Source organism: Equus asinus, chromosome 2, assembly GCF_041296235.1.
Source record: "Equus asinus isolate D_3611 breed Donkey chromosome 2, EquAss-T2T_v2, whole genome shotgun sequence".
Classification (NCBI taxonomy): Eukaryota; Metazoa; Chordata; class Mammalia; order Perissodactyla; family Equidae; genus Equus; species Equus asinus.
In genome coordinates this window covers 165,371,250-165,396,422 of record NC_091791.1, presented here as the reverse complement: position 1 = coordinate 165,396,422, position 25,173 = coordinate 165,371,250, and the positions used below count along the sequence as shown (strand labels likewise).

Below are 25,173 nucleotides of genomic sequence, written 5' to 3'. Positions count from 1 at the left end.
GCTAAGAATAGAGATTGTGGTCCAAGTAGGGAATGATTTGAACCCCACTGCTCATCACACTGCGGCTTGAACCTTGATAATGATAATATCAGGAACTGATTCTAATAATGGAACTGATTTTTTTTCGTAACAGCTTTATTGAGCTACGATTTACATACCATACACTTCACCCACTTAAAGTGTACTGTGTAATGATTTTTAGTGTACTAATAGTTGTGCACCCGTCACCACAATCTAATTTTAGAACATTTTCATCACCTCAGAAAGAAACCCTATACCCATCAGCAGTTACTCCCCACTTTCCCCCTCAAGTCCCCAGGCCTAGGCAATGACTGAACTACTTTCTGTCTCTAAGGATTTACCTATTCTGGACATTTGTGGTCTTTTGTCACTAGTTTCTTTCAGTTAGCAGGAAATGAATTTTGATAATAATAATAACAGATATTTCAGTGTTCTTATTATAAGCTAAACTCTTTTATGCACTAATTTATTGAATCCTTACAATAACCCTATGAAGTAGATACTCTTATCCTCATGTGTACAGAAAAAGAAACTGAGGCACAGACAAGTTTAAGTAACTTACCAAATATCACATGGCTAGAAAGTGATTGCACAGGTTTCAAATCAAGCCAGTATTCTTAATCATTATCCCACTGTTGCTTCCCAAATTATACAGTCATACGCTGCATAACAACATTTGGGTAAACATCAGGTCACATATACAACAGTGATCCCATAAGATTGGTACTAGATAGCCTAGTTGTGTAGTGGGCTAGACCTTCTAGGTTTGTCTAAGTACACTCCGTGATGTTCACACAATGACAAAATCACCTAACAGGCACATTTCTCAGAACTTCCTCATCACTAAGCGACACAGTAGTTCCTAATGAGAAGTTGGGAGGATAAAAACTGTACTTACTCATTGCTAAAGATTTTCGTAGCCAGAAGGTTCAAAGCCTCGCCCAGCTATATACTGGGTAGAAAGTGAAAGTGTTTCATTTAAATGATCTTATAGATGTCTGGCTTCTCCCTTTTATTCTAGGATGGCCCAGCCACTGTTCTTACTTCTGTGAAGAAGAAAGTGAAGAATGTGGGGATTTTTCTAAAGGTAGGAATAAGATGAATGCGTGGTATACGAAGTCTGGTACAGTGAAGATAAACAATATTGGCTAAAAAAATTAAAACCTGAATTTCTGATTATGATTTTTCCCCCATAGAATGAAGATGAGGAAGAAGAGGAGGAGGAGAAAGACGAGGCTGAGGACCTGTTGGGAAGAGGTTCTCGGGCAGCATTACTTACAGAAAGAACACGAGTGAGTTTACTGTTTTTACTGCAGTGATCTTGTCTCTGTCATATGTGTCACATATTCTGATAACTTAGGTTTTCCCTTCTCTAGAATGAGATGACGGCGGAAGAGAAGCGAAGAGCTCATCAAAAAGAACTGGCAGCTCAGCTCAATGAGGAAGCAAAGAGGCGATTGACTGAACAGAAAGGAGAGCAGCAGATTCAGAAGTAAGAGTTTGCAGTGAGATTGTCTCAGGGTTCTGTGTGATTTGCAGAAATTTCTCAAAAAAATGTTTTATTCCCACTCCAGAGCTCGCAAATCTAATGTGTCATATAAAAACCCATCTTTGATGCCTAAGGAACCACATATTCGGGAAATGAAGATCTATATTGATAAGAAATATGAGACCGTAATAATGCCTGTGTTTGGCATTGCGACACCTTTTCACATTGCCACAATCAAGGTATGAACATTGAATCAGCTTCCATTCAAACTATTTCTTAAAATATTAATTGTGTTTACCATGGATTGTTCTCTTTGCATCATCTCTCCCACTCTCTGCTCCTTCAGGCTCTACCTTCTCTCTTCACTGACTTCCCCCGCTCTCCCTTACCTCTTGCTATCGTGCTCCTTCCTTTACAGTTTTCTATAGAAAGTTAAATGATGTAGTCTACAGACATAATTTGCCTGTCTTTCCTCAACCTGTATTTTTTAACCTGTAGTTGTACATATGGCAGAAGGTACTTGGCAAACAGTGATTCTTTTGGAAATAGACATTCGGTCATATAAAAAGATAAGCTAAAGTTAAGTTCATTAGATTCAGATGAAGGTTTACAGGCTAGGTTTAGCAGTCAACTTGTAACTCCTAACTTAATTTTAGCATCTCTGTAACGCCTCATCTTTGCCTAGGAAAGAAACCTGATTGTTTATTTTTTTAATGCTTTTCCTTTCTTTGAACAGAATATAAGTATGTCTGTGGAAGGAGATTATACTTACTTGCGAATCAACTTTTATTGCCCAGGCAGTGCTCTGGGCAGGAATGAGGGCAACATCTTTCCTAACCCAGAGGCCACTTTTGTCAAAGAAATGTGAGTCCCCAGGATGACAACCATCCCCAGATCCCTGCTGGCTCAGTGGTACTCTCAGAAACATTTCATTCTCTGTGCTGTATCCTCCCCATCTAGTGAATGGCAGAGGCTCCCTCAGTGACACTTGTTTAGGATCACCTCACAAGCTTTGTACTGTTTCGAGGATGGAACTGAGTGTAGAATCCTCATGAAAATACTTTATACTTACTACACATATTTTGCAGTAAAATATTAAGTAAATGTATGCCACATTGGAGTCTATTCTTCATGATGTGGAAAGAGATAATTTGGGGAAGATATGCCAGATTTGAAAAATAAGTGTGATTGTCACATCCAATGGATTAGCCATTTATAACGTTCTCTGTTTAAGAGAAGAAAGGGAGATTTTTTTTCAGCTTTCTTGACATGGTCTCACTATTCAGTGGTACCGTTTTTCGTCAAAGATATTAAGCCAGTAATAAAATACAGTAATGAGTACAGGTTAACCTGGCCTGATAAAGAAACTTATATAAACATTTCTCCTTTTTCCATAGTACATACCGAGCTTCAAATATGAAGGCACCTGGAGAACAGACAGTACCAGCCTTGAACCTTCAAAATGCTTTCCGAATTATAAAAGAAGTACAGAAGCGTTATAAGACTCGAGAAGCAGAAGAGAAAGAGAAGGAGGTGAGCCTGAACACAGACAAAGCCGCTTTGTGCCAAAATACATGTGTGGGTTTTGGGAACATGTAAAGACACATAAGGATTCATGTTAATTTTCATTCTGCTTAGGGCATTGTGAAACAAGACTCACTGGTGATCAATCTCAACCGGAGTAATCCCAAACTGAAAGATCTGTACATTCGCCCCAACATTGCCCAAAAGAGGATGCAAGGTTCACTGGAGGCCCATGTCAATGGTATGGATCATCTCTCATATGCCTGGGCTTTGTCTTCAGGGCACATTTGTAGGCATGACAGATCAGATAATATAGAATGACAGGGAAAATGCTGCGAGGAATCTGCTTACATTGCTGTATGGCCAGGAGGAAAGCAAAGCTCTCTACAGTTGGTGTTTCTTCTGACCCTGTTCAGATCAGCCAGAAAAGATGCAGTGCCCCTTGGCCTAACCTAATGATGCTGCTTGGTACTTAGCTGCTTCCTTCTTTTCTGCCAGGTTTCCGTTTCACATCTGTTCGAGGAGACAAAGTGGATATTCTGTACAATAACATCAAACATGCTTTGTTCCAGCCCTGTGACGGAGAAATGATTATTGTCTTGCACTTTCACCTCAAGGTATGCCTTTCTACTTACTAGCTATGAGATCTTGAGCACGATCTTTCTGTCACCCTCTTTCCTTTAAAATACTGATGGAAAATTTCACCTGTCACAAAAGGTCATTAAGAAGATAGAATAAAATAATGTGTATAAGGTCCACAATGCCCAATATCTAGAAGGTGCTAAGCATGTTTGTTCCTTTGGTATGATGTATAATGACCATCAAAACATAAGTCTTCTCCAAATTCCTGTTTCTGATAGAAAATTTTTGCTGTAGATACATTTTGTTACCAACATAATCTCCACAGTCCATTCTAACAAATAGGAGTACTGTTAAAAATTTATACTCTTTCCCATTCCCAAACATCATTATTTATGATGACACCAGGGATGGTTTAACTGTTTTTACATAAATGCTGTGGTTTCCAGCATAGATATTTTTATATTTTCATGTTTTGTTGTTGTATCTTGCCTCTGTCTCTTGCATACCCTAACTCTTCTGACTTCTTTTCTTGTTCTTTCTGCCCTCAGAATGCCATCATGTTTGGGAAGAAGCGGCATACAGATGTGCAGTTCTACACAGAAGTGGGAGAGATCACCACAGACTTGGGGAAACATCAGCATATGCATGACCGAGATGATCTCTACGCTGAGCAGGTCTGTGAAATTTAGTATTTTATTTGCAGGATAGTGAGGTGTAGGATGCGGTTCAAATTTGAGCTCAGTAATTGTTATATTTTATAAACAACCCTTGAAACTGTGTGCAGAACAACTCAAGTATCTGCTGGGCTGGTGTAGTGCAGTGACTTACGAATCAGGCTTAGGTTCAGACTCACCTCTGCAGTTAACGGCATGATGACCTGTAATAATGTGTACACATTAGTATCATGGTTATGAGAAATAAGGACCCCAGAAGCACTTCAGATTTTTTCAAGGGATGTACTATTGACAAGTAAAGTGATAGCTATAGTTAATTACTATTTTTTTCTTCTACAGATGGAACGAGAAATGAGACACAAACTGAAAACAGCATTTAAAAATTTCATTGAGAAAGTAGAGGCTCTAACTAAGGAGGAACTGGAGTTTGAAGTGCCTTTTAGGGACTTGGGGTAACATAGCTCATCTTCTTTTTGCCTTGAAGTTTCACTTCCCTTTTAGAAAAATTGGTTATTCCTTTAATAATAATTTAACATAACATATCATGTCCTTTTTCCTGTGACTGATAACCCGTGATCCATGCATTCCTTCTGGAAGATTTTTAAGAGTGAGGGTGAGTGGCCAAGACTGAGAGGCTTCCTCTGGAAATGAGTCTCCAGCTAAGGACGCTGGAGTTGTGTGTGAAATGAGAAAAGGAAAGAAGTTCATTGTGGCAGCCGTAGTTTCTCTTGCCATGAGCCCAGTCTCACGTGAGTTTCTTTTCTTTTTCTCTTTCAGATTTAATGGCGCTCCCTATAGGAGTACCTGCCTTCTTCAGCCCACTAGTAGTGCGCTGGTAAATGCTACAGAATGGGTGAGTATTTCTTACCTCCTTTTAGTGAGAGAAAAGCAAGCAAGAGGGTGGGTGTTTTGAAAATTAGATCCTTATTATTTCTTATGATTTTCATTTTTGGTATTTACTTATTTTAGACATAAAACTTACTGAACAAATGATTACTAAAAGGCCTCTTTAAATAGTATTTTTAGTAGTTTCTTCACATGGTTTCCATAAATTTATTCTTGAGGGAAGAGTTTGATCTTGCAGATCCTTTTACTGGGGCGCCTTAGTATCTTACACTGCTTTTAGTCTTTTTTAAATAAAAGGCACAACAGTTTAGTTATCCTTTGCACAGTGATTTAGATTCTGAAAGTATTTGAAAATGCTAGTGCTTTGGGGGAAGTATTTATGTGATAATGATCTCGTTCCTCCCTGACAGCCACCTTTTGTGGTGACTTTGGATGAAGTGGAGCTGATTCATTTTGAGCGGGTCCAGTTTCACCTGAAGAACTTTGATATGGTAATCGTCTACAAGGACTACAGCAAGAAAGTGACAATGATCAACGCCATTCCTGTAGCCTCTCTTGACCCCATCAAGGAATGGTTGAAGTAAGTAAATCTGCCAGCAGTCTCCCATTTACCCCATGAACCCAAATTATAAAATATAAGTGTACATAAAAAATGTTGTGTTGTACATAAAAAATCTGCTGATGTTCTTAAGGTGAGACTGCCTTTGGGTTGAATTATAGGCCAGGACTTCAAAATTTGGGATCTGTTAGATGGAAAGTTGCTCACTTTTTCTTGAATACCCAACAATAGTTTACGGATACTTAGGCAGGGAAAATCATTGTCTGAGATCTTTTTTGACTCTATTTGATTTATGCATAAAAGATATATATACACATGTGTAATACCATTTACAAAAAGTGGGACATATTTCTTACTTTTCCTCTCTTTACTGAAAGATGAGAGAGAATTTTTTTTTTTATTTTAGGCTTTGATGTCCATATACTCACACTTGAGCTTAAAAGATTTTTCTCATGGAAGCACCAGAATTCCAATAAACCAGGGAGATGTTACTCCCTGAGTAAAGGGTGAGGCTTGCGTAGCTAGGAGTGGAGTATAGTTTGCTCTGCCCCTCCCCTCCATTATCAGAGCAGGGGTGGTGCTATAAATGTAAATCGCCTCTTAAGAAATGGGTTGAGAGCTTAGAAATAAACTGAGAAAAATACGAATTTGTTTCCACAATGATTTTCCTAAGAAACATGTATAGTAGGTGATATAGGATCACAGATATTATGTATAAATGTATATGACTTTTTAAAATTAGCTTTATTGAGGTGCAATTTACATGTAATAAAATTTGCCAATTTAAGTATATGATTTGATGAGTTCTAACATTTATACAGTGCTGTATCTACCATCATAATCAAGATACAGAATATTTGCTTCACTCCTAAAAGTTCCTCATCCCACTTTATAGTCAGTCCCCTCATCCCCATCCCTGCTTTCTGTCATTTTGCTTCTTCTAGAATTTTATATAAATGGAACCATGCAGTATGTATCTTTGTATCTTGCATCTTTCACTTAGCATAATGCTTTTGGAATTTTTCAAAGTTGTTCTGTGCATCAGTATTAAATTCCTTTTTATTACTGAGCAGTATTCCACTGTGTGAATATTCCATTCCCATTTACCAGTTAATAGACATTTGGGTTGTTTCTATTTGGGGGCTATTACGAATAGCTGCTATAAACATTACATACAAGTCTTCGTATGGACATATGTTTCCATTTCTCTTGGGTAAATGACCTGAGAGAGGGATTGCTGGGTCATATGGTTACCTTTATAAGAAACTACCAAATCATCTTCCAGAGTGGCTGGAAAACCTGCAATATGTGGGAGTTGTAGTTGCTCTACATTCTCACCAGCACTTGGTGTTGTCAGTCTTTTCAATATTAGGCATTACACTGGGTATGTAGTGCCATCTCATTGTGGTTTCAGTTTGCATTTCTGTAGTGGCTAATGATGTTGAGCAGGTTTTCATATGCTTATGTGTCATTCTGTACCTTTGATGAAATGTCTGCATATTTTTTGCCCATGTTAAAAATCTGTTACTGAGTTGTAAGAATTCTTTAGGCTAGGTACAAGTCCTTCAAATATATTTTGAAAGTTTTGCATATATTTTCTTCCAGTAGTTTCTTGGTCTTTTCATTTTCTTAAGTGTCTCTGAAATTCCCAAGGTGTAAAATTGTCATGAAATCTATTTGGTCAACTTTTTCTTTTATAATTTGTGCTTTTTATGTTTTATCTAATAAATTTTCCCTAATCCAAGGCCATAAAATTTTTCTGTTTTCTTCTAGTGTAGCTTAGGTCTTCTATTAAATTCGTGATCCATTTTGAGTTAATTTCTTACTGTGGTGTAAGGGTCAAGTTTCATACATTGCATATATATAGCCAATTATTCTCACATCAGTTGTTGAAAAGATTATCCCTTACCCATTGAATATCTTGGCATCTTTTCAAAAAAACAAAATCAATTGACCATGTAGGAGAGAGTCTATTTCTGGACTATATTTTGTCCCATTGCTCTGTGTGTGTCCTTACACTGACACCATTCTGTCTTGTTTATCGTAGCTTTATAGTAAGTCTTGAAATCAGGTAGTGTAAGTCCTCCAATTTTGTTTCTTTTCAAAGTTAGTTATTGTTTTGGCTATTCTATATAAATTGTAGAATCAACTTGAGTCTGTCAACAAACAGGTCTATTTCATCTAAGTTATCAAGTTTGGTAACTGTATAGTCTATAATGATATCCCCTTTCATTCCTCATATTGATAATTTATTTCCTATTTTTGTTGGTCATTCTGGCTAAAGATTTATCAATTTTATTTTCATCATTATGAAATGTCCTTACTTATTCCTGTTAATATTCCTTGTTTTGAAGTCTACTTGGTGTGGTATTACTATAGACTTCTAGCTTTATTTGAGTTAGTGCCTGCATGGTGTCTTTTCTTCTGTTCTTTCACTTTTTTTTAGATTGGCACCTGAGCTAACATCTGTTCCCAATCTTTTCTTCTTCTTCTCCCCAGAGCCCCCCCAGTACATGGTTGTATATTCTAGTTGTGGGTCCTTCTGGTTCTGCTATGTGGGACACCACCTCAGCACAGCTTGATGAGAAGCACTAGGACTGTGCCCAGGATCTGAACTAGTGAAACCCTGAGCCACTGAAGCAGAGTGCATGATCTTAGCCACTCGGCCAGAGGGCCAGCCCCCTGTCCTTTTACTTTTAACTTACATTACTTTCTATTTAAAGTGGCTTACTTGGAGACAGCATAGCATATATTTGGGTCTTGTTTTTTTTAATCCATTCTGAGAATGTCTACCTTTTAATTGGATTGCTGAAAACAGACCATTTACATTTAATGTAATTATCAGTATAGTTGGGTTTAAACCTGCCATTTTGCTATTTGTTTTCCCATCTGTCTTTGTTTCTTTTCTCCTCTTTTTATGCCTTCTTTTGAATTAATTTTATGATTCTATATTATCTTCATAGTTGGCTGATTACTACGCCTTTGTTTTACTTTTGTAGTGACTGCTCTAAGGTTTACATAGACCTCTTACACAGTCTGCATTCAGATAACGTACCACTACCGTTGAAAGGTTCTTAGGCTTTCATTTCCCTTCTTCTGTCCTTTCTGCTATTACTGTCATAGGTTTTACATCTAATATACTATGAATTCCACAATTTATTGTCATTATTTTAGCTTCAAAACAGTTATCTTTTAATTTACAAAATGAGGGGAGAAAGTCTTTCATATTTGCTCACATATCTACCATTCTTGGTGCTCTTCATTCCATTGTGTAGTTCCAGTCTTCTCTTGGCTCGAATTGTCCTTTGCCTCATAAACCTCTTTAGTACTTAAGGTGCAGGGGTTTTTGGTGACAAATTCTCTCAGCTTTTTTCTTGAAAGCATTTCACTTTGATTTCAGAAAGATGTTTTTGGTGGACATAAAATTTTGAGTTGACAGCCTTTTCTTTGAATACTTAAAAGATGTTGCTCCATTGTCTTCCAGCTTGCTGGGTTTCTGATGAGCTGTTTACTGTCATTCTTTCTTCCTCTGTACAGATTATTTTTTTTCCTCAGGTTGCTTTAAGATTTCCTATTTAGGGGCCAGCCTGGTGTGCACGTTCCACTTCGGCGGCCCAGGGTTCATGGGTTCGGGTCCCCCGTACGGACATGGCACCACTTGGCATGCAATGCTGTAGTAGGCATCTCACATATAAAGTGGAGGAAGATGGGCACGGATGTTAGCTCAGGGCCAGTCTTCCTCAGAAAAAAGAGGAGGATTGGCAGCAGTTAGGCTCAGGACTAATCTTCCTCAAAAAAAAAATTTCCTATTTAGCACTGGTTTTCAGCAATTTGATTATTAGGTACTTTAATGTGGTTCTCTTTATGATTATTCTGCTTGGTGTGCATTGAGCTTCTTAGATCTATGGGGTTTATAGTTTTCATCACATTTTGAAATATTTGGCCGCCATTCTTCAAATATTTTTGCTCTTTCCTCAGTCCCCTTCTTTTTTGAAGACTGATTACACAAATTTTATTTCTTCATTTCTCTTCATCTTCAAGTTTCCTTTTTCCTTCTTGAACCTATAGAGCATATTTATAATAGGTTTTTAGGGCCAGCCTGGTAGCACAGCAGTTGAGTTTGCATGTTCTGCTTTGGCGGCCCAGGGTTTGCCAGTTTGGATCCCGGGTGCGGACCTACACACCACTTGTCAAGCCGTGCTGTGGTAGGCATCCCGCATATAAAGTAGAGGAGGATGGGCATGGTTATTAGCTTAGGGCCAGTCTTCTTCAGCAAAAAAGAGGAGGATTGGTGGCAGATGTTAGCTCAGGGCTACTCCTCCCTTAAAAAAAAATAAATAGCTTTTTTAACGTCATTGTTTGCTACTTCATCCACCATCTTGCATTTTCTGGATCTATTTCTATTGGTTGACTTTTCTCCTGCTTCTTTGCATGCCTAACAATTTGTGATTGGTTGCCAAACATTGTGACTCCACATTTTGAGGTGCTAGGTTTTGTTCTTTTAATTTATTTAGGTTCTGTTCCAGGATACAGTTAAGTTACTTGGATTCTGTTTGATCTTCCAAGACTTGTTGTCCACTATCCCTGGTGCTTGTTCAGAACAGCCATTAGTCCAGGGCTAATTGGCCCCGCTGCTGAGACAGTACTCTTCTAAGGACTCTACTTGATTCCCTATGTGTTACTAGGTCTTTCCACTGAAGCTGGTGGGAACAGGAGTTATTTACAGTTCTGTGTGAGACCTGGGAATTGTCTCACTTACTACTTTCCAATGCATCTTTGCCCGGTTCTAGTTAGTTCCCTCTCATGCGTGTGCAAATCAGTCCTTCAGCCAAAAACTTGAGGGGATCCCTTTGCAAATCTTCAGAGCTTTCTCTCTATCAGTCTATCCTTCAGTGCTCTGCCCCACAAATTCTAACTGTCTCAGCCTCCCAAATCCTACTCTCTCTCTCAACTCCAAAAGACTACCAGCTTCTGGTTGGGTTCTCTCTCCCTCCATAGCAGCCTGGCAACTGCCCCTAGGCAGAAAACTGGAGCAGTTAAAAAACAAAACCTTGGCACCAGCCCAGTAACATTGTGGTTAAGGTGGCATAGTGGTTAAGTTCACATGCTCCACTTCAGCAGCCCAGGGTTCACAGGTTCAGATCCTGGGCACAGACCTAGCACCTCTTACCAAGCCACACTGTGGTGGCATCCCACATAAAATAGAGAAAGGTTGCCACAGATGTTAGCTCAGTGACAATCTTCCTCATTAAAAAAAAAAAAACTAAATAACACATCTTGTTTGTTTCCTTTTCTCAGGGATTGTAGTCTTATGCTTTTCTTCCAGTGTTTGAAAACTGTTGTTTCTTATTTTGTTTGGTTTTCTTGTTAAAGGTGGAAAGGTAAATCTGGTCTTTGTTCCTCCATCAGGGCTAGAAGTTGTTTCAGTGCAGTGTCTCTAATGGATTTATGCCAGTGGTTCTCAGGCAGCTTTTATGCTGAAGGTTTCTTGTGATCCTTGCTATTGTCATTTCTTTGGTTTTCTTTTCTTTCTCACCCACTTTAATTGATTCAGCTCTCCCCAACAGAAGTGGATAAGACAAAGTCATTTGAGCATCTTCTTCATATAGGGCACTTTAGATAATAAAAGAAAAATTCCTCCCTGCATTCAAATAGATCTTGAATCCAATAAACAAGACATGGGAAAGCAATGGAGGGTTGAGGAGGGAAAGGTAGGGCCAAGGAAGATTGTCATTATGTCCTAATTGCAGTAAAACCAATGATCAGAGCTTGAAAAATAAGAATCACAGAAGTGGTTATAATTTGAGACCTACATGCAAATAAGAGTGGAGTCAGAGAGGGGAAAGCATGGATGAGTAGGAGGGAAGTCTAAATGAGGAACAGGGAAATTGGTGCTTAAGGAAGAAAATAGAAAAGAGGGAGAGGATGAGCTCAGATTTCCTTGGTTGAGAGACAAAGCTTGCCTCAGCTGGAATGCTGCTCTGTCGAGGGCTAGTGCTCTGGGAGACCAAATGTCAGCCATTGAGCATGTTCTGGTGGCCCAGTGCAAAGAATACGTGCTCCCATACATTTAAGAAAAGGTTACGTGCTCTTCAGAGATGTTAATGACAAAGATGACACAGGACATTATCAGAAAATACAGAAGATTGATTTTGACTTTGTAATGTTATTTCTCTTAGTTCCTGCGACCTGAAGTACACAGAAGGAGTACAGTCTCTCAACTGGACTAAAATCATGAAGACCATTGTTGATGACCCTGAGGGCTTCTTCGAACAAGGTGGCTGGTCTTTCCTGGAGCCTGAGGGTGAGGTGCGTGAGTGTGGGGTTTCTTTTCTGGTACATAGTGTTGCCCATTATCATTTGTGCACTTGGGAGAGTGCCATATTAAGGGACCAGACCAAATGGGAGAAGCTCTGAAGACATCTTGATATTATTGTTTTCTGGATTAGTTATACAGGTAAATGATAAATTAACTGGGCATTATTAGGCCACTGACAAGATTTCTTTGAAATTACAAAAACTGTTCTTTCAATGAATTTCTTAGTATTTGGAAAAAATTCTCCAGGGAATTTTGCAGTAATTGTTTTCTAACAGATGGTCCTCCCACCTCTGCACAATACATTGTGGGTTTTTTATTTTTGTAAATTTTTTTTGTACAATGCATTGTTCTCAAGAGTATTTCTGTTGTTAATTTTCCTGTGTAAGGCAGGATGAAGTGAATCTTTAAGAAATATGAATTAGGGTCGGCCCGGTGGTGTAGTGGTTAAATTTGTGTGTTCTGCTTCGCAGCACCAGGGTTCACCAGTTCGGATCCTGGGCCTGACCTATGCACCACTTATCAAGCCATGCTGTGGCAGGTGTCCCACATATAAAATAGAGGAAGATGGGCACAGATGTTAGCTCAGGGCCAATCTTCCTCAGCAAAAAAGAGGAGGATTGGCAGTAGATGTTAGCTGAGGGCTAATCTTCCTCAAAAAAAAGAAATATGAATTAGATATTTAGGGTATCTAATAATTATACCTTAATGGGAATCTTAAATAAGTCATTTCATCTCTTGGTTATTCAGGGTTTTGGGTTTTTGTTTTGTTTTCTTTTTTCGTGTAAAATAGAAATAATGCTGGTGTGCTGAGGTGAATTAATTCATTAAGTTAATAAAGTGAATATTTAAAAAAAAAAAACAGTAAATAGTATTATGCTCTCTAACTCACCAGGGAAGTGATGCCGAGGAGGGAGATTCAGAGTCTGAAATCGAAGATGAGACTTTTAATCCTTCAGAGGATGACTATGAAGAGGAAGAGGAGGATAGTGATGAAGATTATTCATCAGAAGCTGAAGAATCAGGTTAGCCTTTTAGGGAAAAGTTTTCATGGCTTCCTAACCTAATGTTATTTCTGGAAATGTCTTTCTTGGAAAGAATTCTGTCATTTCATTCCATTCCTCTCTAATGACTAATGCTTAATCAATTTTATTCCAGACTATTCCAAGGAATCATTGGGCAGTGAAGAAGAAAGTGGAAAGGATTGGGATGAACTGGAGGAAGAAGCTCGAAAAGGTAAATTTTTTGTTGTTTTGTTTTATTTTATCTTTTGAGAGGCACAAATTTCAACGTTTTGAGATATTAGTAGCCTAATAAGAATAAGAAAAGAATACTATGAAAGTGACATGGAGCCACAGCTACAATTTCATTGACCAAAGGAGAAAAACAGGTCTGGAATGTTCCTATACTCTCCAGGTGGCATGGCTGCCTAACTGGATGCTATTTGCATCTGCTCAAGCCCCCAGTGGGCCCATAGCCATGACAGCCACGTAGTCTAATAAGGCTCCAGAATTAGGCTATTCTTTTTCCAAGTCTAAGGCCTGTATTATCTACTGTATGCCGAGCATTGTCATAGGTACTTTGCATAGATCACCTTTTTTAATCCAAAAACAGTTTTCCATTTTATAAATAAATAAACCCAGGCTCAGAAGGGTTAAGTACTTGCCGAAGATCACACACACAACTAGTAAGTGATTAGGTAAAGATTAAAATTTTGTCTGACTCCAAAGTATATTCTCTGTACTATTTCATGCTATCCAGTAGTAGTAGGTACCTAACGCTAACCTATAGGTAACTAGTAATGCCTCTTTCTTCTATTTAGCGGACCGTGAAAGTCGTTATGAGGAAGAAGAAGAACAGAGTCGAAGTATGAGCCGGAAGAGGAAGGCATCTGTGCACAGTTCAGGCCGTGGCTCTAACCGTGGTTCCAGACACAGCTCTGCGCCCCCCAAGAAAAAGAGGAAGTAACTTCTGAACTTTGGCTCTCAGCTCCATTCTTCTTCCAGCCAACCCCTGAAAATTTTACATGACATAGAAACTGTATTTTTCCTTTTTTTCTTTTGAAGTTTGGCCATTTGTGTTGATGGGTTTAGGGGCCATTTGTGTGGACCAATCTCCTCGGGGAATTCCAGGCCCACCAGGACACGCGCCAACGGCCCCATCCAGATGGCAAGGGAGGCGGTGTTCTTGAAGAAGGGCAGAGGCTTCCGCTGTTGATAAATATTGTTTCATTCCTCTCTCTTCCTGTCACCTTCTGCCAGGACATCAGTGGCTTCTGACATCTTATTCTTTGATGTCTCAAAGCTATATTTCCAAGACATTGGTACAAGGTGACCCTTAACTACCTGTACCATGGTTCTTGACCAGCAGGTTCGAGCCTCCATCCTGCCCTACTGCCATGACCTTCCTCACATCTCTTTAAGTTCCATCTTTGCAGTACTCAAGAAAAGGTTCTTGGAATTTGCTAATGGTTTGATAAGCCATACAGCTTGAGCTAGTTGAGGCAGATCGGGCTGGTTACCTCCGTCTGAGTTTTCCTGCTTTGTTGCCTCATGCAGATGCTGAGGTATTTCTGCTGCCTTTGAAGACATAAGAAGCAGTGACACTCCCTGGCTTGGTTTTATCGTCCTTAAAAATGCACACATGGTACAATGGTAGAAGCAAAATTACCACTGTTTCTTTTCTGGTATATCTGAGGAAGAATGGCTATGCCTCGTCTACTGCTTCTAGTGTAATCTAGAAGGAGGCTCAAAGGAGTCAACACTTAGATCTGGAAGGGGCAAGTCATGCCTTGGGCCTAGAATACCCTGATGAGAAGAGAAGAGGAAGGGAGGCCACATCTACGGCACAGCCTCTCGTCACTGCTGCTCCTTATTTTTACTTGTCTTGCATTGTTCTGTATTTATCACAGTTTCTGTTGAACAGCTTTTTAAGTATTCGGGGAGTTTATCTTGCCACCCTCCCCCTCCTGGTTCTCTGCACCCACCTGTCCCCCTGCAGTTCCTTCTGTGTTCTGTGACTTTAAGAGAAGGGGGGGGAGGGGTCTCGGATTTTGTTTGTTTTTTTCTCCTTAGCAGTAGGACTTGATATTTTCAATTTTGGAAGAACTAAAAGATAAATAAACTGTGGGTTTTTTTGTTGTTGTTTTGTTTTTGTAAATTCACCTTTGGTGACAGTCTTGTGCAGTTCCTGAAAGCAAGCCTGCTTCTCGCCTGGTAACTCGCAAAGGCATTAGAATAATGCCTTTACCCAGCTAGGATCACAAAAATAAACTTTCATCATTCTGAACTTACATCATTAGGTTGAGAGATACTAGACATCACAGTAAACCGAATTTATGGTATAGCAAGTTACTTTATAAGAGACTTTTTACTATGGTTCCCTCAGAGTTTGGAATGGAATAGCACTTGTTACGTCATGAAAAAATCTTCAGTCATCTCCTTGTAAATAGCATGGAGGGCAGCAGCAGCTTGAAGGGACACCTTCAGCCTTCCTATTGGGGTAGCCCGATCTTCAGGGCTAACAACTGTGGGAAAAGGAAAAAGAAACGTGTCAGGCAGCAGCATCGCTGAATTAAACACTTAAATACTTGGTCTTTGCCATGTTAGGTGCTGGGGAGACTAAAGTGAAGTTACTACCTTATCTCCTAGGGGGACTCGGTCTAGTGGAAGAGAGAGGAAAGCACAGTCATTACAGTACAGTATGGTGGATGCTGTGAGGAAAACTCGAGGTGCTTTGGGAACACACAGAAGAGGCACCTAACCTGGAATGGAGGAATTGGAAAAGGCTTGCTGGGGAAAACCCCTGAGTAAGTCTTAAAAAACCAAAAGATGTTTAAAGCATGAGCCAAGACATGAGAACATGACAAGTTTGGAAAACTGCAAGGAGTGGCAGAAATGAAGCCGTTCGCACTGGTCGGATCCTAAGGGCCTTGTCTGTCTCTAAGGAATGTGAAGGTATTAGAAGTGAGGGATTTTATTTGGGTTCTAGAAAAATGACTCCAGTATTTGGAAAATATATTCAAAGGGGGCACAAGTAGATCAGGGGGTGCAGTGATGAGGCTACCGCAGTAATTCAGGAGCAAAACGAAGGGATAGGAAGTAAAACAGTGCGGGGCAGAGGTGGGGAAAGGTTCCTAACATCCAAGAGGTAAAACTAATAGGATTTTGTGATTGAATGTTGAGAGTGAGAAGAAGGTTGGAATCATTCTAATTTGGGTAACAAGCTAGCTGGTGGGTAAGAAGGAATACAGTATGAAGTTGTAGTCGGAGGGAGTTTGAGGTACTAAGGGAACATAGAAGTGGTGACTAATAGTCTACTTTAAGTCTAGATTATATTAAAAACCCAGCCTGGAAACCTAGATTTGAGATCATTTCCCGGTTATAATTAAAACTGGGAGTGGATGCAAACACCCAGGGAAAGGATATGGAGAGAAAAGACCGAAAATTGAATGAGAGAATCCAACATTCAAAGGAATAGACCCAGGAAGAAGAACCTGCACAGGAAACAAGGAGCCCCCAGAGAGTGAGATGGAAAGTTAAAATGGCCTAAAAACCAAGTGAGAACAGTTTTAAAAGGAGAATGAGGGATGACGATAGAGGTTTAGAAAGGTCAAGTAGGACGAGTAAGAAAACCAACTGGATTTGACAGGAATATTGGTAAGAACAGAGTCAATGAAGGCCTTGGATGGAAACTTGGTCGTAATTGAAGACTATAGGAGGTGCCGAGCTAGCACTGTGCACTGACCGACCGTTCAGTAAATGTTTCAAGGAGCTGAGTTCTGAAATGACAAGACAGAAGGTAGCTGCAGGTCTAGAGAGCAGAGCTTTGTTTTTAAAATCAGATTGACATGATTAAAGCCTGAGTGGAAGGGAGACCATTATAAGGAAATTACTATACGTTTTTCTTTTGATGATTAAAATATCAAAATAAAAATAGAGAAACATTCATTTGCTTAGGGATTTTGAGATCATTAGAATGAGGCTTAAGGGGATTTTCCTTATGTACAAAGGGTGTGGAGGTCAGGAGGAGCATGGCATGTTTAGGGGATGTGGACAGGAGTGAGAGTTGGAAAACAGCTGGCAGAAATGTCACTTGCCATGCACCAAGCCCTGTCCTAAGCACTTAATCTTCCCCTAGTCTTCATCTAAGCACCCCCTTAATCCTCATGGCAACCCTGTGACACAGGAACTGCTATTACATTTTACAGTTGAGGAAAGAGGCACAGAGAGGTTAAATACCTTGCCCACTATCACAGTTGGGAAGGTACTAGAGGAATATAATGAAGAATCTTGTCCACCAGCTAAAGTTTAAACTTTGTCACACTTGGTCTAAAGAGTCTATTCCTCAAAAAACTTTTTTTTTTTTGGTGAGGAAGATTCGCTCTGAGCTAACATCTGTGCCTGTCTTCCTCTAGTTTATATGTGAGTTGCTACCACAGCATGGCTTGACAAGTGGTGTAGGTCCGCACCCAGGATCTGAACCTCAAACCCAGGCCACCAAAGCAGACTGCGCCAGACTTAATGACTATGCCATGGGGCCAGCCTCTCAAAAGTTAAACAATTTAAAACACTAAAATTTAAACAGTAAAATTTAAACAGTAAAAACAATTATATACTGGGGGCCAGCCTGGTGGTGTAGTGTAGCAGTTAAGTTCATGCACTCTGCTTTGGCAGCCAAGGGTTTGCCAGTTTGGATCCCAGGCACAGATCTACGTACTGCTTATCAAGCCATGCTGTGGTGGGCATCCCACATATGAAGTAGAGGAAGATGGACACAAATGTTAGCTCAGGGCCAATCTTCCTCAGCAAAAAAAGGAGGATTGGTGGCAGATGTTAGCTCAGTGCTAATCTTCCTCAAAAAAATATATATATATCATCACATAGATATGTACATAAAACAAGTTCCACAAAATATTTATGTGCAATGTACTCTTGACATTTTCTACAGTTTTGGTTTATTTGGTTTTTTTCAAATTCTGGTTGTGACTTGCTAAATCTCACCATCCAGTCATGGGTCATGACTGGAAGTTTGAAAAACATTGGTCTAACGGATAATCTTAAGTGCCTACTACAGCCCGGCAGATAAGGTAAATGTGTGAAGTCCCAGGTGGGTAAGGTAATAGGGAGCAGTGAGGACTGGACAGAGCAGGCCTACCTAAAGCCGGTGAAATGCAAATATTTTTAAAACAGCAAACAGTCTGTAAATGGATTTAAGAAGGATGTGGTGATCAAATTTATTGTATAAAAACCAGTGGCATAGTTTAGAAAACCATTACAGTTGTGGGGATGTGGTCAAGATACTTCTGAATGGATAAGACTTGGTAACCGATGGATGTGAGGAAAGAGGAGAGCTGGTGTCTAGTTCAGAGACGGGATGCATAATTGCTAAAAGAGGAGAATTAGCCGCCTTTAGAAACGTTACATGCCTAAGAGAGGGCAGGAATTCTGATGTTTAAATTTGATTGAAATTAAAAGAACTTGTCTTTTTAAAAATTCCCTACCTCAAACATTGGAGGTTCATAATAGATGCTAGTTGTCATGGGGTATGTGGGCTAAAATATACAACTGATTACTTTCATGCTTGATCTAGAAATAAGTACAGCTACAGGGATTTCAATTCAGTTTCTGTCTCATCAACTCTGCAGTGGTAATTACGTACTGAATATAAAACAGGAAAAGCATTGAGTGTTAGGATGATTTCCTTAGAAATAAGAGGGACAGAGAAGCACAAAGGTTGGTTACTCACTGTCTAGCTCTTGCTCTGGAATGTCTCTTCCTGATTCCATGATCTGCCACAGCTCCAGATATGCATATCCTACTTCTTGACATTCTTTCTTTTCCTCATCCATGGGCTCACTAACCACCGTAAACTTTAAACTAGAGGGAAAAAGCCCATTTAACTCAGCACTGCTGATACCCTTAGGTTTCAAAAATAAAATAAGGATAAAAGTAATCACAAATTATACAATGTCTTCCCTGAATCACTTATCCCTCACCTCCATTTACAAGACGACAACAGCAAAAGAGAAGGAATCAGAATAAAGCAACAACAGGCCTTGAGAAGAGGGAACTAAAACTCGAGATAATGTAGCTGGTCAAGTAATCTTAACAGTTACAATTCCTTGTAAGATGGTTTACAATTGTTAAATGTTTTTATTTTTATTGGCACCTGAGCTAACATCTGTTGCAAACCTTTTTTTTTTTCCTTCTTCTCCACAAAGCCCCCCAGTACATAGTTGTATATTCTAGCTGTAGTTCCTTCTAGTTCTGCTACGTGGGATGCCACCTCAGCATGGCTTGATAGTGGTGCTAGGTCCGCGCCCAGGATCTGAACTGGCAAAACCTGGGCTGCTGAAGAAGAGCACATGAACTTAATCACTCTGCCACAGGGCTGGCCCCATTGTTTACAGTTTTGATGAAAGGTTTGATATGGACACAAAACCAAGCTGTTGCACAAAAACTAAGATTATAGGAGAAGTTAGAAGAAAAGGTTTTAAATTTCTGAAGAAAAGAAAAGTTGGGTACCAAGCCTGAGCAGAATAAAGGGAACAGAAGCAATACAGAATTGCAAAACAAATATAAAAAGTGTATTCCTTAGAGTTGTTCTAAGTCTTGAAAGATGATGCTGTACAGGACACAGAAGAGTGCCTCACAAGCAGTGAGCATCAACAGCAATTATGATCTGACTTAGCTTAGAAAGCACGATACTGAATTCCAGAAACTGGTACCTATTACATTTTTTGAGATAAAATTCACATAAGTTCACTATTTTAACCACTTTAAACTGTACAATTCAGTGTTTTTTATTATAATCACAATGTTGTGCGGCCATTACCACTATCTAATTCCAAATCACGTTCATCACCCCAAAAAAGAAATCCTATACCCAGTAAGCAGTCACTCCCCGTTCTCCTCTTCCTCAGCTCCTGGTGACCAATTTACTTTCTGCCTCTCTGGATTAACCTATTCTGGACATTTCATAATCCTATTAATTTTTTAAAAGCAAATATTGGTGGCTAATAGTGCTAAGGGAGCAAGTATAGGACTAAATATTCAAGTTCTTAAAATCACAGCTAAACACAATTAAGATGAAAAGAAGAAATTCTGAAAGGGATACATTCTTAGCCCATTAAGCACTATTCATTTGTGATTATGTCTCTCCATCATTACTGAGAACTTCAACAATGCAAAGGGATAATGCTGACACACACACAATTTTCCCAGAAAGGGATGGTAACTAGAGTTGCTAGTTTGCTGGGCACAATATCCAGTGCTGTAGGTAAACTATGTTATTTCAACTTTATCCTCACAGGAGCCTTCAAGTTAAATAATATCTCAAAGATCAAAGAGCTGGTTGTGGAAGAGTCAGGATTCAAAACAAGGCCCATATGATCACAGAGCTGATGTTCTGTCCTCCGTACCAGAGTGGCAAAAAGAAAGTCAAACGCAAAATCTATGGAAAGCTAAAGTTGAGTTAGAGGTTACAAAAAGAAAAGAAAGGAAAAAGATTACCACTTTTTTGTGTTTGTGAATCAAGGAAGAGAGGGTACTGTGACTGCTGGGAGAAAAAAAAGAAAAGAAAAAGCTAAATTTAACATTAATGCAGAAAGGAACAATAAATCATTTTCCATCTCCAAAAGTGCCCAGTAAGCTTACAACTGCTTAAGTCCTCAGCGATACTGAGGTCAGAGTCACTGTTGATTTCAGCTGGCTTCTTTTTCATCATTTCTATGACTAACTAGAGATGAAGTAAATGCAAATTAAAGAAATTTATTGGGCTTTTAGAAAAATAATGGATTAAAACAAAAGCCTAATATTACTTCTTACCCCCACACATGAAAAGGAGGTACAGTTGCCAGATTTTGCCCAAAAAACACCCCAAAACAGATGCCCACTTGAATTTGAATTTCAAATTTCAGCTAAAGAATGGATAATTTTCTTAGTATAACTATATCCCATGCATTTCATCTGGAACGTCTAAAGGTAGGCCTCCTTGGATTACAGGAATAATGACAAGTCGCTTTCCTAAAACTTATAATAGACCTAGAACTTACTTCAATTATATTGAAGTCAAAGTATTCCTTTGGAGAAGTAGTCTTAAAAATCTAAATATAAAATTAACATTATAAAGGCATAATATTTGGTAAGCTAGCAATGATATTGCATTTGTGAGAAATGAATCAAATTATCTCAGAATGTCAAAGCGTTTTGTCCATTTCATATAGGGCACTGTCAGTATTCAAGTAAATTATTGCCACAAGAAAAGCGCTTATCAGGGGCTGGCATGGGTGAAAAGTGAACTAAACCTATGAGATTTTATAATTCATCATGCAGTCAGTCACAAACATAAATTGGACTCAAATAGATGAGAAATTCATTGAGTAAATTAATAAGAAAGAAGTTTTAGGGGCCGGCCCCGTGGCTGAATGGTTAAGTTCGCACGCTCCGCTTCGGCGGCCCAGGGTTTTGCGGGTTCAGATTCTGGGCGCAGACATGGCACCACTCATTAGGCCATGTTGAGGCAGCATCCCACATGCCACAACTAGAAGGACCTACAACTAAAATATACAACTATGTACTGGGGGGATTTGGGGAGAAAAAGCAGGAAAAAAAACCCTAGATTATTTAAAAAATAAAAAGTAGTAGTTTTAAAATATTTAGCATTGGTACAAAACCAAACTCAAACTCCTGAATTCCTGTGTGACTATCTCTTTTCCTTCAAAGTGGAAAGCAGATGCTTACTGTCCTTGCTCAGGATCTTGTCCCTTCAGCATAGCGAACAGAAATTGCCTTCGGCCTTTTTGCTCCAGTGGGTCCAGGTCTATCACTGTTATTAAAGGAAAGAAGAAAAAAAGCAAAGAATCACATACTGTTGCTATTTGGGCACCAAGACTTTCATAAGTGGCGTATGTAAAACGGTTATATAAAGCAGAGGTCGGCAAACTAGGGCCCATGCGCTGGCCACTTGTTTTTGTAAATAAAGTTTTATTGAACACAGCCACGCTCATTTGTTACATATTACCCAAGGCTGCTTTCCAGCTACAATAATAGAGTTGAATACTGTAGTTGTGACAGAGACTGTTTGGCCCACAGAGCCTAAAATATTCACCTTTAAGAAAACATTTGTCCACCCCTGATACAAAGGGCCACCTAGAAATTTGGGTTTTGTGGCAGGTTCGACTCAGGGAGCCAACCTGTCTCAACATCCATTCCCCACTTCCTCCTCATTTTCATATGGGAATACTGCAGCCTGCAATAAATCAGTCTGTTTTCCAGCCTCTATTTTAGCTATTCGGCCATGTGATTAAGTTCTGGCCATTGTGTTGTGTGAAACCTGCTTCCCAGGCTCAGCTGGGAGGCATTCTTCCTTTCCCCGGAGGTCATTAAGGACCATGGGTGACCAAAAGGATGGAAGACGGGCAGTAGGATGATGAAAAGGCAGGACAGGACGTTGGATCCAGCCCTGGACTGCCCACCTCTGAACTCGTGTAAGACAAGTGAGGAATAAGCTTCTATCTCGTCTGCTATCAGGACAGGATATACTTTTAAAAAGAAAAAAAAAGGAATAGAGCAAGAAACAATTCTCAGAAATTTCAAATAAATATTCAATGACTGGAAGATAAAATTAAGGAAATCTCCCAAAAAATAGAAAGAAAGAAAAAACAGAGATAGAATTATAGGAGAAAAATGATAAAAATCAGAGATCAATTTGGAAGATCCAAAATCCTACTAAAATAGGAAAATGCTGAGAACAAAATTATCAAAGAAATGCAATAAAATTTCCCAGAACCAAAAGCCAGCAGCTTCCAGATTGAAAGAGCCCACTGTATGGCCAGAACAATTAAAGAAAAATATGCAGATTATTCTAAGATTTAAGAACATCAGAGATAAAGAGAAAATGTTGAAGTCTTCCAGGGAGGTAGACGGTAGTTTTCATACAAAAGTTAGACTCCTGGCCTAAATCTAGAAGACCATGGACGAACAGCTTTGAAATTCTCAACAAAAATATTTTCAATATAGATGTCTATACTTGGTCTCATTACCAATGGAATATATGGGTAGAATAAAGAGATTTCATGCATGACTGTCTCAAAATGTCTACTTCCAATGTACTCTTTCTTTAAAAAGTACTGGAAACTATGGTCCGTTAAAATAAGAAAATAAATGAGACAGAGGTTGACACAGGACCCAGGTGACATGAAGTCCAGCAGAGGAGAGAATTAAATCAGATTCCCCACACAGCAGTGACATAACAGCTGAACAGGAAAGGAGCAAAAGGATGAAGAGAGGTCTTCAGGAAAAAAATAGATAAATTAGTTGACAGGTTTATTTGAAAATATGGAAAGGCTGTTGGAGGATGTGAAAAGAATTACAATAGGTATAATGAAAATAAAGCAAATAAGAAATTGAAAAGAAATAATAAACAAGAAAGGAAATATAATCATGTCATACTACTCGGCTTTACAAGAATTCATATTTACGTATCCACAATAGAAACAATTAAGATCGGATTAAATAAAAATTATGATCCAACTATATGGGAGGCAGGGGGCATGGGTGTGGTGTAAGAGAGATAAGTTTTATGTGCCAAGAGAGGAAGTTAGTAGATAATGTCTAAAATTGGTGAATCAGGAAACTGCAATAGAAACATTTCTCAGAAACATGCAGCCAAAAAACAGAAGAAATAGGACAAAAAGTGAAAAGTGGTGTGGCGGACTGAGGCGGGAAGGGGCGGGGCAAGGGGGAGTGATTTGTGGAGAAACGGTGGAACAAAGGACTGCTTAATTTTAATTAAAAATCTTTTAAGGCCTATTTGATGTTTTAAAAACATATGCATATATTACTTTGATGAAAAAATAAAATAAAATGGTTGAATCCGCCCCATCAGAAGTCCACAGTAGTGTGAGCCCTCAGTTCAAGCGTTTGTCTGCCTCCTTCCCCCCCTAAGCACAAGGGCTGCCTCACCCTTGCTAAAGTGGAAGTGGATCTCCTCTCCGGCCCTCGGTTTCCTCAGGGATACTGGAGTCTCCGTCTCTGACAAGGGTAAATCGTAGAACTTGTACTCCACGTACACCTGCTTTATGTTCTCATCGTACATCACTTCAGCCTCTGGGTTGAAGGCCAGGGAGACAATTTCAATGCACATCTTCTCTGACTTCTGATAAGGAAAATGTTTATTTATTTCCTATAGGTTAGTGATGCCGCAAGTGTTTATACTTCATCTAATTAACGCATTACTCTCTAGGAATCAATCACAGGCATACTCATCTAACATACCACTCCTTGGGAATCAAGTTATGGGTAAAACTGGCACCAAGAGACAACTTGACTGAATTGTCCCAGCTCATCTGTGGGAAATTTATAAAGAGAATCCAGTTGTTCTTTCTCCCAGTCCAGTAAATCATTTCTCCAGACCAGCCTTTCTCAGCCATCTCCACATAGAGAAAGAATCAAGAAACTTTCTGAACAGATAGTTTTCTTAAACTTTCTCGATGAAAACCAATCCAGTATTTTCCTGAGGTTGGGTCCTAGGAGACTGCCTATCGATACTGGAGATTTAGCAAAGAGCTGCCAGTGCTTCCTGTGCCCACCTCAGTGCAGGCCACAGAGCAGGGCATCAGAGCTCCCTGTCCTCCCACAGCAACTCCAGTGTTTTCAGCTCCACTTCAGAGTTGTCGCCAAAACCACCATGCTCTTTTGGTTGTCCCTGCGTCCACTTTTGCACTAAGGACACCAAGAGGAGAGCTGACACCTCTCTGGTTTCAAGAAGTAAACTGAGGCCAACATTAAGTGTCATTCCATGTCCCATCCATCGTGGTTGTCCCCTGTGTCCATCCCCATGTTGTCCCCCTGTGCACAGTGTGGCAGCAAGTCAGTGTCATGGCATTAGTGAGGAGTCAATCCAGGATGGCCCCCTGCCGGCCACAGTTCTCCTTTCATCCGTGAGTGCCTCTTTCCTCTAGGTTGCCAGGCCAATATCCTCACTTCTTTGAAGATCTGCGCCCCCACCATCTTTTTTTCTCTTAGGAAGCAAATGGAGCCTCCTGTGCCTTCTCCTAGGAAGCTCAGACAAAATTTCTCAACAAATTTGCATCAGAACAACCCGGGTGCCTCTTAAAAATAAAGATACTTGATGCTTCCCTCTCAATAGTCCCCACACA

General features: G+C 39.5%; 2 protein-coding genes across 2 annotated transcripts in view; one reads left to right on the top strand and one right to left on the bottom strand.

Annotated features, from left to right (window-relative positions):
* The window catches only part of SUPT16H (SPT16 homolog, facilitates chromatin remodeling subunit), a 38,671-nt gene extending 23,520 nt beyond the window's left edge, over window positions 1-15,151 (top strand). Inside the window, exons 11-26 of the mRNA XM_014844426.3 lie at window positions 1,043-1,108; window positions 1,218-1,313; window positions 1,398-1,513; window positions 1,596-1,749; window positions 2,247-2,374; window positions 2,908-3,043; window positions 3,149-3,275; window positions 3,533-3,651; window positions 4,165-4,290; window positions 4,630-4,742; window positions 5,068-5,143; window positions 5,547-5,716; window positions 11,875-12,004; window positions 12,907-13,036; window positions 13,170-13,247; window positions 13,834-15,151. Of these exons, the coding sequence (XP_014699912.1) occupies window positions 1,043-1,108; window positions 1,218-1,313; window positions 1,398-1,513; window positions 1,596-1,749; window positions 2,247-2,374; window positions 2,908-3,043; window positions 3,149-3,275; window positions 3,533-3,651; window positions 4,165-4,290; window positions 4,630-4,742; window positions 5,068-5,143; window positions 5,547-5,716; window positions 11,875-12,004; window positions 12,907-13,036; window positions 13,170-13,247; window positions 13,834-13,979 (1,911 nt within the window). The 3' untranslated portion in view covers window positions 13,980-15,151. The remainder of the gene's footprint in view (window positions 1-1,042; window positions 1,109-1,217; window positions 1,314-1,397; window positions 1,514-1,595; window positions 1,750-2,246; window positions 2,375-2,907; window positions 3,044-3,148; window positions 3,276-3,532; window positions 3,652-4,164; window positions 4,291-4,629; window positions 4,743-5,067; window positions 5,144-5,546; window positions 5,717-11,874; window positions 12,005-12,906; window positions 13,037-13,169; window positions 13,248-13,833) is intronic.
* Window positions 15,152-15,276: 125 nt separating this feature from the next.
* Window positions 15,277-25,173, bottom strand: part of RPGRIP1 (RPGR interacting protein 1) — a 66,447-nt gene continuing 56,550 nt past the window's right edge. The window contains exons 22-25 of the mRNA XM_070504023.1: window positions 23,978-24,170; window positions 21,755-21,839; window positions 18,759-18,889; window positions 15,277-15,537 (exon numbers count right to left, since the gene is read on the bottom strand). Of these exons, the coding sequence (XP_070360124.1) occupies window positions 15,422-15,537; window positions 18,759-18,889; window positions 21,755-21,839; window positions 23,978-24,170 (525 nt within the window). The 3' untranslated portion in view covers window positions 15,277-15,421. The remainder of the gene's footprint in view (window positions 15,538-18,758; window positions 18,890-21,754; window positions 21,840-23,977; window positions 24,171-25,173) is intronic.